The sequence below is a fragment of the Rousettus aegyptiacus genome, unplaced genomic scaffold, assembly GCF_014176215.1.
Source record: "Rousettus aegyptiacus isolate mRouAeg1 unplaced genomic scaffold, mRouAeg1.p scaffold_m13_p_6, whole genome shotgun sequence".
NCBI lineage: Eukaryota > Metazoa > Chordata > Mammalia > Chiroptera > Pteropodidae > Rousettus > Rousettus aegyptiacus.
In genome coordinates, this window is record NW_023416309.1 from 66,883,946 (window position 1) to 66,898,794 (window position 14,849).

At 40.5% G+C, this 14,849-nt stretch overlaps 1 protein-coding gene across 2 annotated transcripts in view; it reads left to right on the top strand.

Moving 5' to 3' along the window:
* Positions 1-311: 311 nt before the first annotated feature.
* The window catches only part of CDRT1 (CMT1A duplicated region transcript 1), a 45,474-nt gene continuing 30,936 nt past the window's right edge, over positions 312-14,849 (top strand). Inside the window, exons 1-5 of one of the 2 annotated variants that reach the window (XM_016161285.2) lie at positions 312-8,277; positions 10,229-10,402; positions 11,318-11,515; positions 11,585-11,733; positions 12,501-12,623. In XM_016161285.2, the coding sequence (XP_016016771.1) occupies positions 7,770-8,277; positions 10,229-10,402; positions 11,318-11,515; positions 11,585-11,733; positions 12,501-12,623 (1,152 nt within the window). In that variant the 5' untranslated portion in view covers positions 312-7,769. The remainder of the gene's footprint in view (positions 8,278-10,228; positions 10,403-11,317; positions 11,516-11,584; positions 11,734-12,500; positions 12,624-14,849) is intronic. The other variant, XM_016161294.2, reaches the window with a different exon arrangement.

Consider the following 14,849-nt stretch of genomic DNA (forward strand, 5'->3'; position numbering starts at 1 on the left):
AACAAAAAAATTAAAATTTTTTTCAAAGAGAGAACAAAGGCCTATTTTATATTCTCTGTCACTTCCCCAAAACTGTCTGTGTGTCACTCTTCTGTGTTTACCCACCTTTATTTCTTCCTCAATTTTTTTCATTTTAGAAAAAAAAATCTGATCTCAGCAAGAGGTTCTTTTTGATGCCAGATCATTTTGTTCCAAAGGTTTATGGCATTCTCTTCTAGGAATTTTACAAATTCTAAGTAAATTGCTACATCCTCCCAAGATTCACAATGAAATTATGAGATAAGAATACTGGCTCAGTCACAGAGACTTGGTTCAGCATGTTTTTGGAATGACTGTCCTCAAATTGGTTCAATGTATGTGGCATTTATAACATGTAAGCCACTGTGCTACTTGCTAAGATATCGTAATCTAGAAGATAACTAGCTGTGTCTTTTGATCACAAGAAGTAGATTTAAATTGAAGTGAAAAGTGTTCATATGTGAAGAGTTAAATAAGAATCTACCATTTAAGACAATTATAGATGAGGAGGTATATGAAATAGATTTTTCATGTCCATGCTGTGGTGCAAACTTCTAATTTAATGTTTTCTTGGGTCATCTTCAGTGACTGAGTTCTGTATTGTGTCATGGACTGACCTACTCCTTAATTGCTCCCCATTTCTATAACTAACTGCCTTTATTCCAGGGGCCACAACTCTGGCCCAATTAGCTCCCTCAGATTTGGACTGACTCCCCACCCTCCAAGTCTGTTATGAGACATCATGGTGGTGGCACAAGAGCCCTTGCAAGGAGGTTCACTGTACCATGACTATCTGATATCCACATGCAGGGCACACACTGTGGAGGTAGAGTGACTGACTGTCCAGACTTTGCTGGAATATGCTTAGTCTTTATCTCTATTTCTGGTTTGCTCTGTATTCTTATAGAGAAAATTCAACCATCTGGCTGAATGAAAGTGGCCAGGTATTGGAAAGGAAGAGGGGAAACAGGTCATCTAACAAGGACTAAGGGTTGTCATAGCAGTGATCAGTCATTTGAGGTTAAAATTTTTCCTCCAAATTAACGCCTTACATAATGGTCCTGATGATTACCTGAAAAGAGATATCTGTCTGTTTCTGTGTGCATTTGTTTCATATAAAAAAATCTTTAAAAAATCCTACCAAGCTGCAATAACTATTTGGTGTCACAGCCTTTTCAAATTATAATGTCCTCTCTAGAAGTTTACATAAGAACTCTTGTTCTTTCTTCTGTACCAGTCATGTCCCTCAGACCAGTCCTCTCTTCTTCCTGCTCCTCTTTCTTCGGTTCAGTCAGTTTAAAGCTTAATTTTGAAATTAAACTTTATTTCCTCACAGGATGTTCCAGGCTTTATGCTGTGAAATTAAGGCAGTGTGATTGGCTTCATGTGTCTGGTGGCTTCATGTGTCTCTGCCCTGGCACACTGGCCCTCGCTGCTGGAAGTGCTGGCAGGACCCAGAGAAGCCTGGGTGGGGTGGCACGTGTGGTGGGAGATGAGGATTGCATTAGAGGTCTTGGGTACAGAGGTCCACTCAGAAGCATACTCCTCATCTGTTTTATCCAGTTCTCTCTAGGGAGGGGGGAAAACCAGAATGACTGGTTCTGTGTATGAGCTCATTTGTCCTGTTAGTTGGTTAAATCAATTTTGAGTGAACAATAACACCAAAAGTATTGGATCTGCTTGTTAGTAAGTTTCCTTACTCTTGAACAACCAGTGTTCCCATTTGGCAATATTGTTCATTTCATTGTTCTCATACGTTCTTCAATTTAGTTTTCTATTTGTCAAATAAATTCTGTGCTTACCTCAGTAGCCATGACTTATACTGGTCAGGGCCAGTATCCCATTCTGTATCCCAGCTATATGGATGGGGGACAAGGCTGCCAGGTGAACATTGTTCTTATTCTTTTTCTCATTTTGTCTCCATCTTCTTTTCTCTCTCTCTCTCTTTCTCTCTCTCTCTCTCTCTCTCTCTCTCTCTCTCTCTCTCTCTCTCCTCATTTCTTCCATTTATGCTGTTCTTGACTTGCTCCTCAAAGTGACCCCTGGAATGCTGGAGTTTTTTGGCCCCATCTCAGGGGAGCTTCACCCCAGACTGCCAAATCCTGTTTCCACTGGAATGTATTAATTGTCACTCCAGTTTTCATCATTGAATCTTTCAACCTGGGCATGCTACCAGTGGTATTTGTCTTTCTCAGCCATTCTGGGTTTCAGTTTACCCATCTATAAAATGGGGCATTAGACTTCCTATCTGTCTCTCAGAGTTATCCAACCCTAAAGGCTGACCCTTTTCTTATTCAGTGTATCGGTGGTCACATTTGTATCCTTAACCAACGCATCACATTTTCATCCATGATAAATGTATAATTAGAGCCCATAAAAAGCTATTAAAGCTACTGTAGTATGATTTTTAGGGCCTATATAAAATATAAGTGAGAGATAACTGTCACATAGAAGCCCTCACTATCTCTGGTAACTTTCTAAGCACAAATAAGAACATATAATAGCATATTCAGCTGGTTATATCTATCAGAGGTTTTGGGTCCTCTTTCTCTCTTCAAATACACTTCGGCTACCATGCTCCTTTTGCTGAAGTCTTGCTGAAGTCCTCAGGCATTCACTATAAAGCTTAAATTTTTTAAAGAAAGATTAATGAGAGTAAAAAGGGCTTTAGAATTTTGGGTAACATTTTGGATACCATTTCCCATTTCTTATCTCATTTAATCTTTTCTGCCCTGTGAGATAGATAATATTTTCTCTTTCATGGAATAAAGGTGAAGAAATTGGTGGGTCAGAAAGGTTAAAAAACTTAGTCAATGACACTCAATAATAAGTTTTGAAAGAATTAAGCATTATGTTTATTTCTGAAATGATGTCATGTTCACAGATTTTGAGACACAGCATAGTGGTTCTCTAAGTGTGGTTTCCTGACCAGCAACATTAGCACCACTAGAGAACTTATTAGAAATGTAAATTATTGGGCTCCAGCTTAGAGATACTGATTCAGAGACTCCTGGGTGGGCCCCACACTCTGTTTTCACGAGGCCTTCAGGGATTCTGATGCATATTTAGGTTTGAGAACCACTGGTTTACATCTATTCTCTTTATCCTGTTCTGCTCTTCTACCATCAATAGCAAGTTCCTATGAGTTTTAGTACAAGCAAGAAGACATTTTTAGCTGCCCAGAGAGTACCCCGTCTCTTTTGAGATTCAGCTGTTTCAGCTAGATTGGGAACTTCTCTGTGCTCTCTGAGAGTTCTCCCCTTTCTGGATAATAAAACATTTGTAGCCAATGTCCCTGTTTCCCACCTGCTTCTTTTAAAGCCAAAGGGCAAATTGGCAACCTGCAAACTCACTCATTTCTCATAAACAAAGACCTTTCTCATTTAACTTGGTCAACAAGTATAAATCCATACGATGGTAAAGTGATTGATAAAACATGACAGTTTCCCCATTTTGCCTAATGAGAACAATAGAGTAGTCCCCTCTTATCCACAGTTTTGCTTTTTGCAGTTTCAGTTACCTGCAGTCCACCATGGCCCACAAATATTAAATGGAAAATTCTAGAAATGAACAATTCAATTTTAAATTGGTGCCCATTTGAGTAGCATGATAAAATCTTATGCTGTCCTGGCTTCTTCTCTATTGAGATGTGAATCATCCTTTTGTCCAGTGTCTCCATGGTATATATGCTACCCTCCTGTTAGTTACTTAGTAGCTATCTTGGTTATCAAATCAGTTATCAGATATTTAGAGAGAGAGAGAGAGAGAGAGAGAGAGAGAGAGAGAGAGAGAGAGAGAGAGAGAGAGACTACCTTTACATAACTATTATTACAATATATTTTTATAATTGTTTTATTTATTGTTAGGTGTTGCTGTTAATCTCTCACTGTGCCTAATTTATAAATTGAACTTTATTGTAGGTATGTATATATATGGAAAAAAACATAGTATATACAGGGTTTGGTACTGTTCAAGGTTTCAGGCATCCACTGGGGGTCTGGTCTTGGAATGCATCTCCTATGGATAAAAGGGTGACTATTTCATTTGTATAGCTCTTCACATATTATAAAGTGCCTTTTCAAATACATCCATTCATTTGACCCTGGCACTAGCCTGTGAGAGCTAGGTTGAATTACGATCTCCATTTTATGGAAGGTGAGCAGGCCAAGAGCAGAAAATGAATTATCCAGGGGTATGTAGCTGAGCTGTAGCATAGCCTGGCTTTGTTCCACACACACCTACTCTGGACCCTGAGCCCTTACCCACCTTCCCACTAGCAGAACCAGGGCAGCTTTGCGTGAGAACCAGCAGAACCTCAGGTGCAGCGTTAAGCAAGGAGCAGAACTGGGTAGGGGAGAGGCAGCAGCTACACTTGCTAGGGCTCTCTAAACCATGTGAGAGAGTGAGAAAAGAAAGTGGAGATTTGGGGTGGTATGAGAAAAGAGTTTAATCAGAATTATAAACAAAGCAGAATAATAGAGGGCAGAAAGCAAAGCTAGGGGTCTGACCTTCAGGCTACTGGTAGCCTGAATATTTGAAAAAGCTCTAGATGTACTTCGCAGTGCCAAAGTCTTCCTCTGAGAAATGTTTTGCCTGCCTTCCTTTTCGGATACTACCAATGACATTTTTCTACTACTGGCTTATTCCACCCGGTCATCTTGTCCTGTCCTCCACCAAGGCCACTTTCTAGACTCTAACACCAGATCCCACACAGCTTCAACTGAGCCAGGTAAGATGCTCTGTGTGTATTCTTGTGTGTGCACGTGTGTGTACATGTGTGCCTGTGGTGGCGGTGAGTGGAATGAAGAGGCAGCAGAAGTAACTACCATGCTCTCCTACTTTAATTAATGTAATCCTCACAATACAACTCCCTGCAGGGTAGGAAGGATCATGTGTTGGATAAGGAAATGGGGGCTCAGAGATGCTTAAGTAGCTTGTTCAAAGCCACACCTCTGGTAGGAAGCAGCAATGGGATTCCACCTGGCTGCTCTGACTTCCAAGTTTGTGTCCCTCCACTGAGCCACAGTTGGACCCTAAGAATGAAGTAAAGGCTGAGTTGGATGGGTAAAACTGCTTCTTTGCTGTATGTTAACCTCCACATTAAAATCCTAATTTACTTAGACCCGTAAAAATTTTTAATTTGTAGCACTTCTGGGGCAATGTGCCTCCCACCCCCGGCGCCTTATATACCCAAGTACTCTGCTTTGGGCTTCTCCCCTCCTGACCACCCTCCTTTGTCTGGCCTTCCTGATAGATTAGATGCTAATCTGTTCTTGCCTTTCAGATATATCTCCAGATAGAAGAGGTTGAGCTGTTAAAACTGTTTTTGTCTCCAGTCTACTTTCTGTCCCCAACCCCGACCCTTGTTCCAGACTGCCATTGCAAACCAGCTCTGGCAATGATTTCCAATGCCTTTCTCTAATTGTGCCAGGTCTCCAGATGTGAGCAGTAGAAATGCTCACAGTATTACAAACCTTTTTGTTTAATCTGGAGTAATGACAATAGTGACAATAGTAACAATAGTAACGGTGACATTGTTCTCACACATTTGATCTAATCCTAGAAGGTAGCTATAATTTTCATTACCCACGTTTAGCTCTTCCACCCTCATTAGTAAGGTGGAGAAACCGAAGCTCAGAGAGGCCAGGTAGCTTATTCAACATCAAATGTTCCTAAGTACCAGAACCAGTGTTTGCACCTAGTCTTGTCTGAAGTAAAATAGCCTCGGTGCACCTTCAAAACTTTTTTCTGGGCTGCCCAACATTTGCGGGGGCATTTTGGCTGCAGTGGCGAGCAGGATGGCTATTGATTGGTAGTAGTTTATTATAGTAATTTTTTCCAATTTAGCATTAAATATTTATTAGCTATTTTGAAAAACGTCAGACCTATAAGAAGCTGAAAGAATAGAACAATGAACACTCATATACTCTTCACTCACATTCATCCATTATTCAGCATTTTGTTAGATTTGCTCTTTCTATTTCTCTCTCTGTGTATATATACACACATAAACACACCGTATATATGTTTATGTGTATGTGTGTTTAGTGGAAACTTTTGAGAATTATTTGCAGACACCCATCTTGGATATGTCAGCACTTAATAGTGATTTTCAAACTGTTTTCTGTGGATTCTAGGTTCCTTGGAGCAGCTGATAATTTAAACTTTGTGGATTTTGAAGCTGATAGAAGACAGCATTTGTTATTTTTAACTTCAGGTTTAAAAGTTTTGTCTTCATCAGGTAGGCCCATTGTTCTCAATAATTGCCTTGCTAATAATTGCCTTGCTAATAATTGCCTTACTTGTTCAAAAGTTTACTTTTGAACTTATAAAATAAATTTTTACTGTTATAATATCACTTTTTCTGTTATGTAATGAGCTTTTACAGCACATATGATTTGCAAACAGGATTTCTCTATTAAAAATGTTTGAAAAATCCAGAGCACTTGGTCTCTTTTTGGGTCAAGACTGACAACAGAAGCTTTCTGTGGGGGAGCGCCTTGTGGCCATGTGCACCCATAGATTGGCTCTAATGGCCCAAGTCATCATTCTTAATGGATCATAAACCAGGGCTAAAAGGTAAAGATCTCATGAAATAGGTAAGCCATGTCATTTTTCTTTTAAAAACTACGTACACACACATTCATTATTTCTTTACATGCATCTTATTGTTTATACATACACACATAAGAACGTCCTAGTGGGCATTGATTGTTTGACTTCTTAAAATAGTGATTCCAATGACAATGATCCCAATGAAAACAATGGGACAACAGTTAGCATTTATTGAGGGCTAAGTATGTACCAGGCAATCATCTAAGTGATTTGCATATACTAGCTCATTTAATCCTCACAAAGACTCTATGAAGTAGGAACTACTGTTGTCTCAATTTTTCAGTTGAGGAATGTAAAGCAGAGAAGATTAAGTAATGTACTTGTGTGCACAGAGCTAGTAAGCAGCTGGGATGGGGTCCAAATCCAGAAGTCTGGCCCAGACTCCACACTCTTCACTGCTAAGCAATACCGCCTCCTAGACACAAGGGGTGGGTGTGTGACTGAGGTTGGAAGTCCCCAAATACATTCTTAGATCCAATGAAAATTCTTCCTCTAAGGAGTGCTTCCCTGAAGAGGTTTCTGTTTGCATTCTGAAGCAAGTAAATAACTTAAATTTATATTAAACACTTGTGTTTTTATTTGATGATGAGTTAAGAAAATAAATGTAAACATATTCAGGATCATTGGGATAGCTACCTTATAACCCAACAACTATAAACATAAGAAGTTACATCTAATTTTATACTCAGAAATATTTCAAAGTCATTAACAACAACAACAACAACAACAGCAACAACAACAACAACTGAAGCTCAATTCCAGCCTCCATAATATTTTTTTTTCCTTTAAAAGTGTTCTATATATTACTTACATTTGACTAACACTATTTTTATTGTTCTAGAAATGAGATGACCAGCTCTTTCAGAATATACAGCAACTGCCTCCATATGAAAGTGCCAGGTTTAGGAGATTTACGGTAAAGCCATGTTTCCTAGGAGGTCAGTACAAAAAGCCAGACTTCTACCGGCAGTTTCTGGGAGAGATAAGTTTTCCATCCATTTCAGTGGTTTATTTTTTCTCTGGGAGATGTTTATAACAGAAAAGGCTCAAGTGGGATATTTATCACCTTCTCCTGTTCCTCTGGTGTTTGGTGGAGTTGACCATAGGCAAGGATAAAATGAGCTGGTCGTCTCAGGATGATGGAAAACCTGGAATCAAGGCTCAAGAATGCCACCTATTTTTGCTGTGAGAAGGGAAACGATTCTGTCCCCGTGTGCCAGAAGTGTGAAACATGTGTCTTGGCTTGGAAGATCTTCTCTACCAAAGAGTGGTTCAAAAGGATTAGTGAAATATCGCAGAGGAGGTTTCTAGTAAGCATCCTGGAGCAGTTAGATAGCTTATATTTGTTACACTATTTTCAAAATATCCTTCAGACCACACAGGGGAAGGATTTCATCTACAACAGGTCCCGGATCAACCTCAGCAAGAAGGAGGGGAAAATCGTGAATTCCTCCTTGAACCAGATGTTAGATAAAACATTAGAACAGAAGATGAGGGAGATATTGTACTGGTTTGGGAACAGCACCCACCGGACTAAGGCAAATTATACACTCTTGCTGCTGCAAATGTGTGACTCCAAGTTATTGCTCACTGCTGCTGATGTCATCAGAGTCCTGTTTCAGAGAGAGTGGAAGAACATTTCAGGTAAATAAGGACACAGGTAGTAGAGACTAGAGGGCCCCAAAGACCAGGAAGCCAGGCTTCAGGGGCCTGTAAAGAAACCTGGGGTATGACAAAACTTATTTGGATGAGGATTTTCTAGAAGGCAGGATAGTGTTCTTTGTCCTGACACCCAAACTTGTATATCAAAAGAGAAATTGCTGAACGTGACTTCCTTCTAGAAAATAACACATAGCAAATGTAGAAAGTTGTACAGAACTTGTAACTGTCAAGCATTTAAAGTAGATTTCTGCTTTCCTTTGGTCCAGAAATGGTTGGTCTGTTTCTATTACTGAAGGCTGGTATGGCCCCTGCATTAGTGAGCTAGGGAGTGGACTGGGCTTGAGAGGGATGAATTGTTTTGCTCTTCACCTTGCATTGCACTGAAACCAGACCAACAGGTAAAAACTTAAGGTTTTTTTTTTTCATTCCTTCCACCACATTCCTCGTTCACACATAAAAACCAAGCTTAAAGTGGAGTTTATCCAAGGCTAGAGATAGCAAAAGGGCTAAATAAGTTTAGCACAGTAGTTCTCACATTTTAGCGTGTATTAGAATCCCTGGTAGGGCTTATGGAAACACAGACAGCTGTGTTCTCTCAGAGCTCCTGACTCAGCAGGTCTGACAAGTTGCATTTCTAACAAGTTCCTAGCTGTTGCTGACATTGCTGGTCAGGGGACCTCACTTTGAGAGCCATTGATTTAGGGTGTTGGTGAGAAGATCTTGGAAATGTTTGGCCAGCTCAATCAAGGAAGCAAAAGAAACCAGAAAGGGGGCAAGAGTTAGAAGATCCAGTGGAGTCTGGGAGTAGAAGATCCAACATCGGGAAACACAGGTTTAGTCAAGGTAGGAGAAAGCTGGGAGGGAGAGGTCAGATGGAGGAGTTTCAGAGTTTGAGCTCTTGAAGGATGGGAATTCCTAATGTCCATGGGACCTTATTTGCGGTTATCATTGTAGACTAATGGTATCCAAAAGAATTTTAAGGATAGGTGACCTAGGCAGTGGTTTCCAACCTTTTTGGCACCAGGGACTGATGCTCCTGTGAGAATCTAATTCCCGATGATCTGAGGTGGAACTGAGGTGGTGATGCTAGTACTGGGGAGTGGCTGAAAACACAGATGAAGCTTTGTTAGCTTGCCTACCTGACTCTCATCTCCTGCTGTGTGGCCCTGTTCCTAACAGGCCACTGACAAGTACTGGTCTGCAGCCTGAGGGTTGGGGACCCCTGACCTAGGGGGCAATTAGATCCTGATGTATGCCATTTTTAGAAAATCCTCCAAATATATTAGAGATCAATTAGTCCGGCTCTTTAATTTTATAGATAAGGGATCCAAAGTTCAGGGAATCTGAGTGATTGGCCTAGGTCACACAGCAGGAGGTTGAAAACCAGGACTCCCCTCCTGAATACCTTCCACTATGCAACACTATTCCCCATCACAAAGGAAGACAGACTACAGTAGGCCTGGCTTGTACAAGCACATGCATTATTTTGTGGTTCTCTCAAAGGCTTTTATCACCCTCTATAGGAATCAACTACTTATATTGGAGTAAGATTGTGCAAACTTCTCCTTTTCCTAGGGGAACTTCTCTCTTAAAAAGTTTGGTGAAAAGTTAATTATTTATATCATTGAAGAAAATTAAGCCAGAGCTTCAAAAAAGCAGTTCCTTTTCTAGCTCCTGCCTATATCACTCTCACACTCTCTCCTAGTGTACAGAGCTTTCATAAATTTTGTATTAGAGGTGGGCTGGCAAAATCTAATCAGCTTTGTGTGATTTTTGCATAGAAACTCAGAGGCCCTAAATAAAAAACAGACATAATTGGCCTGATCCATTTTATGTAGATGTAAAAGAAGCAGATAGAAATGAAACCATTTCTCTTCATCTCCTTTTCCTCCACACACATGCTTAAAGGGCATCCTTGTCTTTTGTTTTTCAGGGCTTGAACAAGACTCTAATTACATGTTTTTCTTTCCTGAGAAAGACTATGACCCCAAGTCTGAGACCTCATGGGTCTACTGGGCAGCCAGAACCAAGAACACATCCTTCCCTTTGTCCAAAAATTCAAGAAAAGAAAACTTGCTTGAAAATGTGGGAGGAGCATCTAATACTGGTAAGTCGGCTTGTAGTGAGAAAGCTAACAGGTATGAGATTGGGAAGTACCATTGGAATCAGAGGGGCTGGTAAGGCAATAGCATCTGGGGATAACAGATTTGGAGAATTAACATTCATTTATCATATATGGTTGTTGGGCTCTCTGATATTTATTTCCTCATTTAATCTCACATCTGGGAAGGGGAGAAGCAAAAATTAACATCAGTCAGTATGACCCTAAAGTCCATGTTTTTACCTCTTCAGCATGCTGCCTCTGAGAAACATCTGAAAACAGAGACCAGGAAAGAAATTCTTAAAGGCTTCTTTGGAAGTCTCCCTCTTTTCCAGGCCACAGTCCCTTGTCTAGTCACTGACCTCTGACTTGGTGGACACCTCTAGAAATTAAACCTACTGTTTTTGAAAAAGTCAGTGGCTATTTTTGCATCATTGAATTCAGTCTTGAGGAGGAAATAAAAGCAGCAGGAAATTTGGGTCCTGACCTCAAGGCCCTGCTAAGTTGGTATTCAAAGCAAGACATATACATGAAACAATTACAGGAAACACAACACATTTTTTATATGGAAAATTTCAAATTTCAAAAGTAGATAGAAATGTGTAATAACCACTCACATAATCATCACTCAGCTTCAATAATTATCATTATTATATTTTATCTTTGAAAATCATTTAAAATGCTTTAAAGGAAATTCTAGACACCATGCTATTTTGTCTGAGCAAGACAAGCTTTGAGACGACAGATATCTCCTTGAGTTCGGGAGGTTGAAAAGTACTCTTATTAGGGGGTTTCTATTTTCAGTTTGACAGAAGACATAACAAAAATCTAGCAGCCGAAGGACAGGCTCTGATAGTTCAGCTGTCCTGGAGTTATCACAGAGACAATCCAACCATGTACCTTTTTCTGGCTTCATTCTAGAGTCCCAAGGGAAGAGTTCACTCCAGTGTATTTCTGAGATGAATAGGCTATTTTCTGGAAAAGCAGACATGCCCAAGGCAAGGTACACTTCTGATCTGTTGTTTGACCTGGATGCTGTCAGAGACCTGTCTTCTGGAGTCAGAAAATACCGAGACTTCATCCGTTACCTGCCCATCCATCTCTCCCAGTATATCCTAAGTATGCTGGGGTGTATTGGGGGATTTCTCAAGAGACCTCCCCATTGCAATCCAGTTTGAAGGTTCCCAGGTCTATCTTTTTTTTTTTCAGGTATGCTGGATAAAAATACCCTGCACAAGTGTGCCTCTGTGAGCCAGCACTGGGCCACATTGGTACAGCAAGTCAAGATGGACCTGTCGATGCATACATTTATTCAGAACCAGATTACCTTATTGCAGGTACTTCCTGTCTGGGAGAGGACAATCTGGAGACTAGCCTCATTCCCCTGTTAAGGTTGGCCTGAACTTTAATTGGCCTCCTGCTCCATGTTTGCTGCTTTGTAGTCTTCAGCAGTCACTTTCTTTTTATGTAGACTCCTTGTTAGTCACCCTTTACTATCTCATTGTCAGTGTGTCTAGCAGGGACAACATATATAGAAACCTCTCAGGAAGAGGGAGGCAGAGCCTTTCTGTAACCTCACAAAGCAGGAAACTTTTCCCCCGAGAGCTATATTGTGGTTTATGCAATGAGAAAGCCATGAGTATATTCCTGGGTTAGCCTTATGTGTGGTACACAGATGTTTACAAGGCGACCAACTTTATTTTTAGGTTAAAATGCAATTTTCCCCCGATAGTAACCATCTATAGCAGTTTTACTTCTGTTTCTTGCCTGAAGCCCAACCTTAAACTGTGGATTCTTGGTAGCTTGGATTTTTTTCCAGCAGAGATAAAAGAGAGAAGATGAGAAGAAGCAGGCATTGTGAGGCAGGCCATATTCTGGAAAGCTGGAAACTGCTGACCATCTCTTGCTGGTCTTGCTACATATCTTTGGTATAAACATCCTCCTTAAGCCAGTCTGTACCTACTCTGGGCCTAAGTGGCCAGGCCCAGAGCTTCCTTAGCCAGAGCTCACCCATCTTTCAGATCTTGCTAAGCATCAGTTTTTTTGCCCTTCTCTTAGAGAGTAGGAACCAAGAATGACCAGTTTTTGTTATTTTTTCCCCCAGGGGTCCTACACAAGGGGAATAGATCCTAATTATGCCAACAAGATTTTTATCCCAGTTCCTAAAATGACAGATGATGGAAAGCGCGTGCGTGTGAAAAATCAGAAGTGGAAACTGAGAATGAAGGTGGGTTCCGATGGCATCGGGGGTGGGTGGAAGAAGACAAATAATTGTCCATGTCTCATTCTTACTGTCTATTGAAGGTTGAAGTTCAGGCTTGGCTCTCACATAGGATTTAGGAAATGGGAGGATATTGAATACAGGAGGTGACATTCCTTAAGGGAGACCAGAGTTCTGTGCTATGTGTTCTTAAGCAAGTCATTTCCTTTCTTTAAACCTTAAATGCCTCATCCATTAAATGAGTAGATTGATGTCATTGTCCTTTTTAGGCTTCTTCCTTACTTCAAATCTCATGGCTATAACCTATGTTCATGGTACCAAGTCATCTAGTGGAGATCTCAGGACCAGGAACAATGTGAGTGATAGCTATGAGCCCATGCATGCATCTAGAGGCTGCAAGAGTCTGTGGATCTGGAATGAGAAGGACATGAGGGGAGTGCCAGGGCTGGTACAGAATGTCCAGAGTCCAGAATGAATTAAGCTTTCTCACCTTTCAGTTACAGGTTCATTCTGATTCTAAGATGGAAGGAGAGAGTTAATTAATAGTAGACCTCCATACCAAATCTTGAGCAATAATGAAGAGTAGATGGAATACTGGGAGCTCTGTGTTCTGCCTATCCAGCCATGGTTCATTTCTAAAACCATTAGATTTCTGCTCCCTCCTCTCTACTCAAAGGACTTCTATTTTGAGATCTATTCAATGGGCCTTGAAAAAATACTTAACGAGAGCTGGTCAGACCATAGCTTCCCATAAGGAAACTGAATAAATTATAATTTGAGATATAGAACCCTCCAGAGAGACTATCTAGTTCATATGTCTGTAGATGCCAGACAGGTCTCACGAATGAGCGAGATGGGTAGTGTGAACAGTAAAGAATGGTGGGACTGTGATGAACTGGAGGGTTTACTTCCTATATGAAGGGCCAATTTCTACTTAACTGAAGCTATTTATTGCCATGGGAGACTGTGGATCTCAAACTTCCAGACCATCTGAGCTTTCAAAAGAAGCTAGAAATTTGAATTATCATGTGATAATTTGCTTTTCTTAAATGCTTTTCTTGACCTGCAATTTAAAAAAATCTTTGAGTTTGCCCTTTAACTCATTTTATAGAGGAAGACACTGAGGCACAGAGAGTTTCAGGTCTCTTAGCCAGTGAAGTGACAGACATACAAGTTAAATACTGACCTGAGTTTTCTAAGCCTGTTGCTTTGTTGAGTATAACAAAACTAACACCTTTATTCCTTAGGTAGTGTAGCTAGTAATTGCCTGGAAAAAAAGGACTACCCAGACAATGTTTAATATTTTAGAAATGTATAATTTAAGAAAGGAGAGAGAAACAGGTAATGCAGTATGGAGACCAGAAGAGAACACATGAAATAGACTAAGCAATTAAGGGACCTGCTAGAAAGGGTGGAGGTGAGTGCTTCTGAGGGGTGCTGATTGAAATGGATACTGAGCCAGGCATGTTGCCAAGGACTTTGTATACATCATGTACTTGATCTTCACTATAGGTCGAGTAGATAGCATTTTTCCCAGTTTATGAATGTGGAAAATAAGGCCATGATGTTAGAAAACTTGCCCAAATTCTCAGAGCTGGTCAGTGGCAAAACTGGGATTTTATCCCAGGTCCTTTTCCTCTCAGTGACTCTATCATGTAGTTTCTAGTCTCTTAAACTTAATTGATGAGCAAGAGCCAAGGAATTCCAGCCTGGGTTGAAAAGCCAAGGAAGCGTTATTTAATTCAAGGCAGGACATCAAAACTTCTTGGACACTGGAGAGCAGGCACTTTGACAGATTTTTCTGGGGAGAGACTTCTAGGTGGATATCAGTGCTTGGTTAGAGATTTGGAAGGCAAGTGAACTGAGGAAAGTGGGTATCCTGGAAAGTCTACAAGCATAGAGAAAGCTAAGGTTTGGAAGGAGACTTAGGAAGAAATGTCCTCAGGAGGACGCCAGTTATAAGCATGATGGTATGATCTTCTTTGCTTTTATGATAAATCTCACCCCATTTTTTGGTTTCCTGGTAGTGTGATTACTTTATACTATTTGGGGGTGAAGAGTATGGCTGGGAATAAGAATGGAGCTGGGAGTCCAGTTGAGTCATCAATGCCAGAATTTAGTATACCCGGCATGCCACAGCTGCTCTGAAAGTGTATGATGAAGGGAGGGAGAGAAGGAGGGAGGGAAAAGGAAGAAAGAAAAGAAAGAAGGAAGGAACAATTGAAAAGGAAA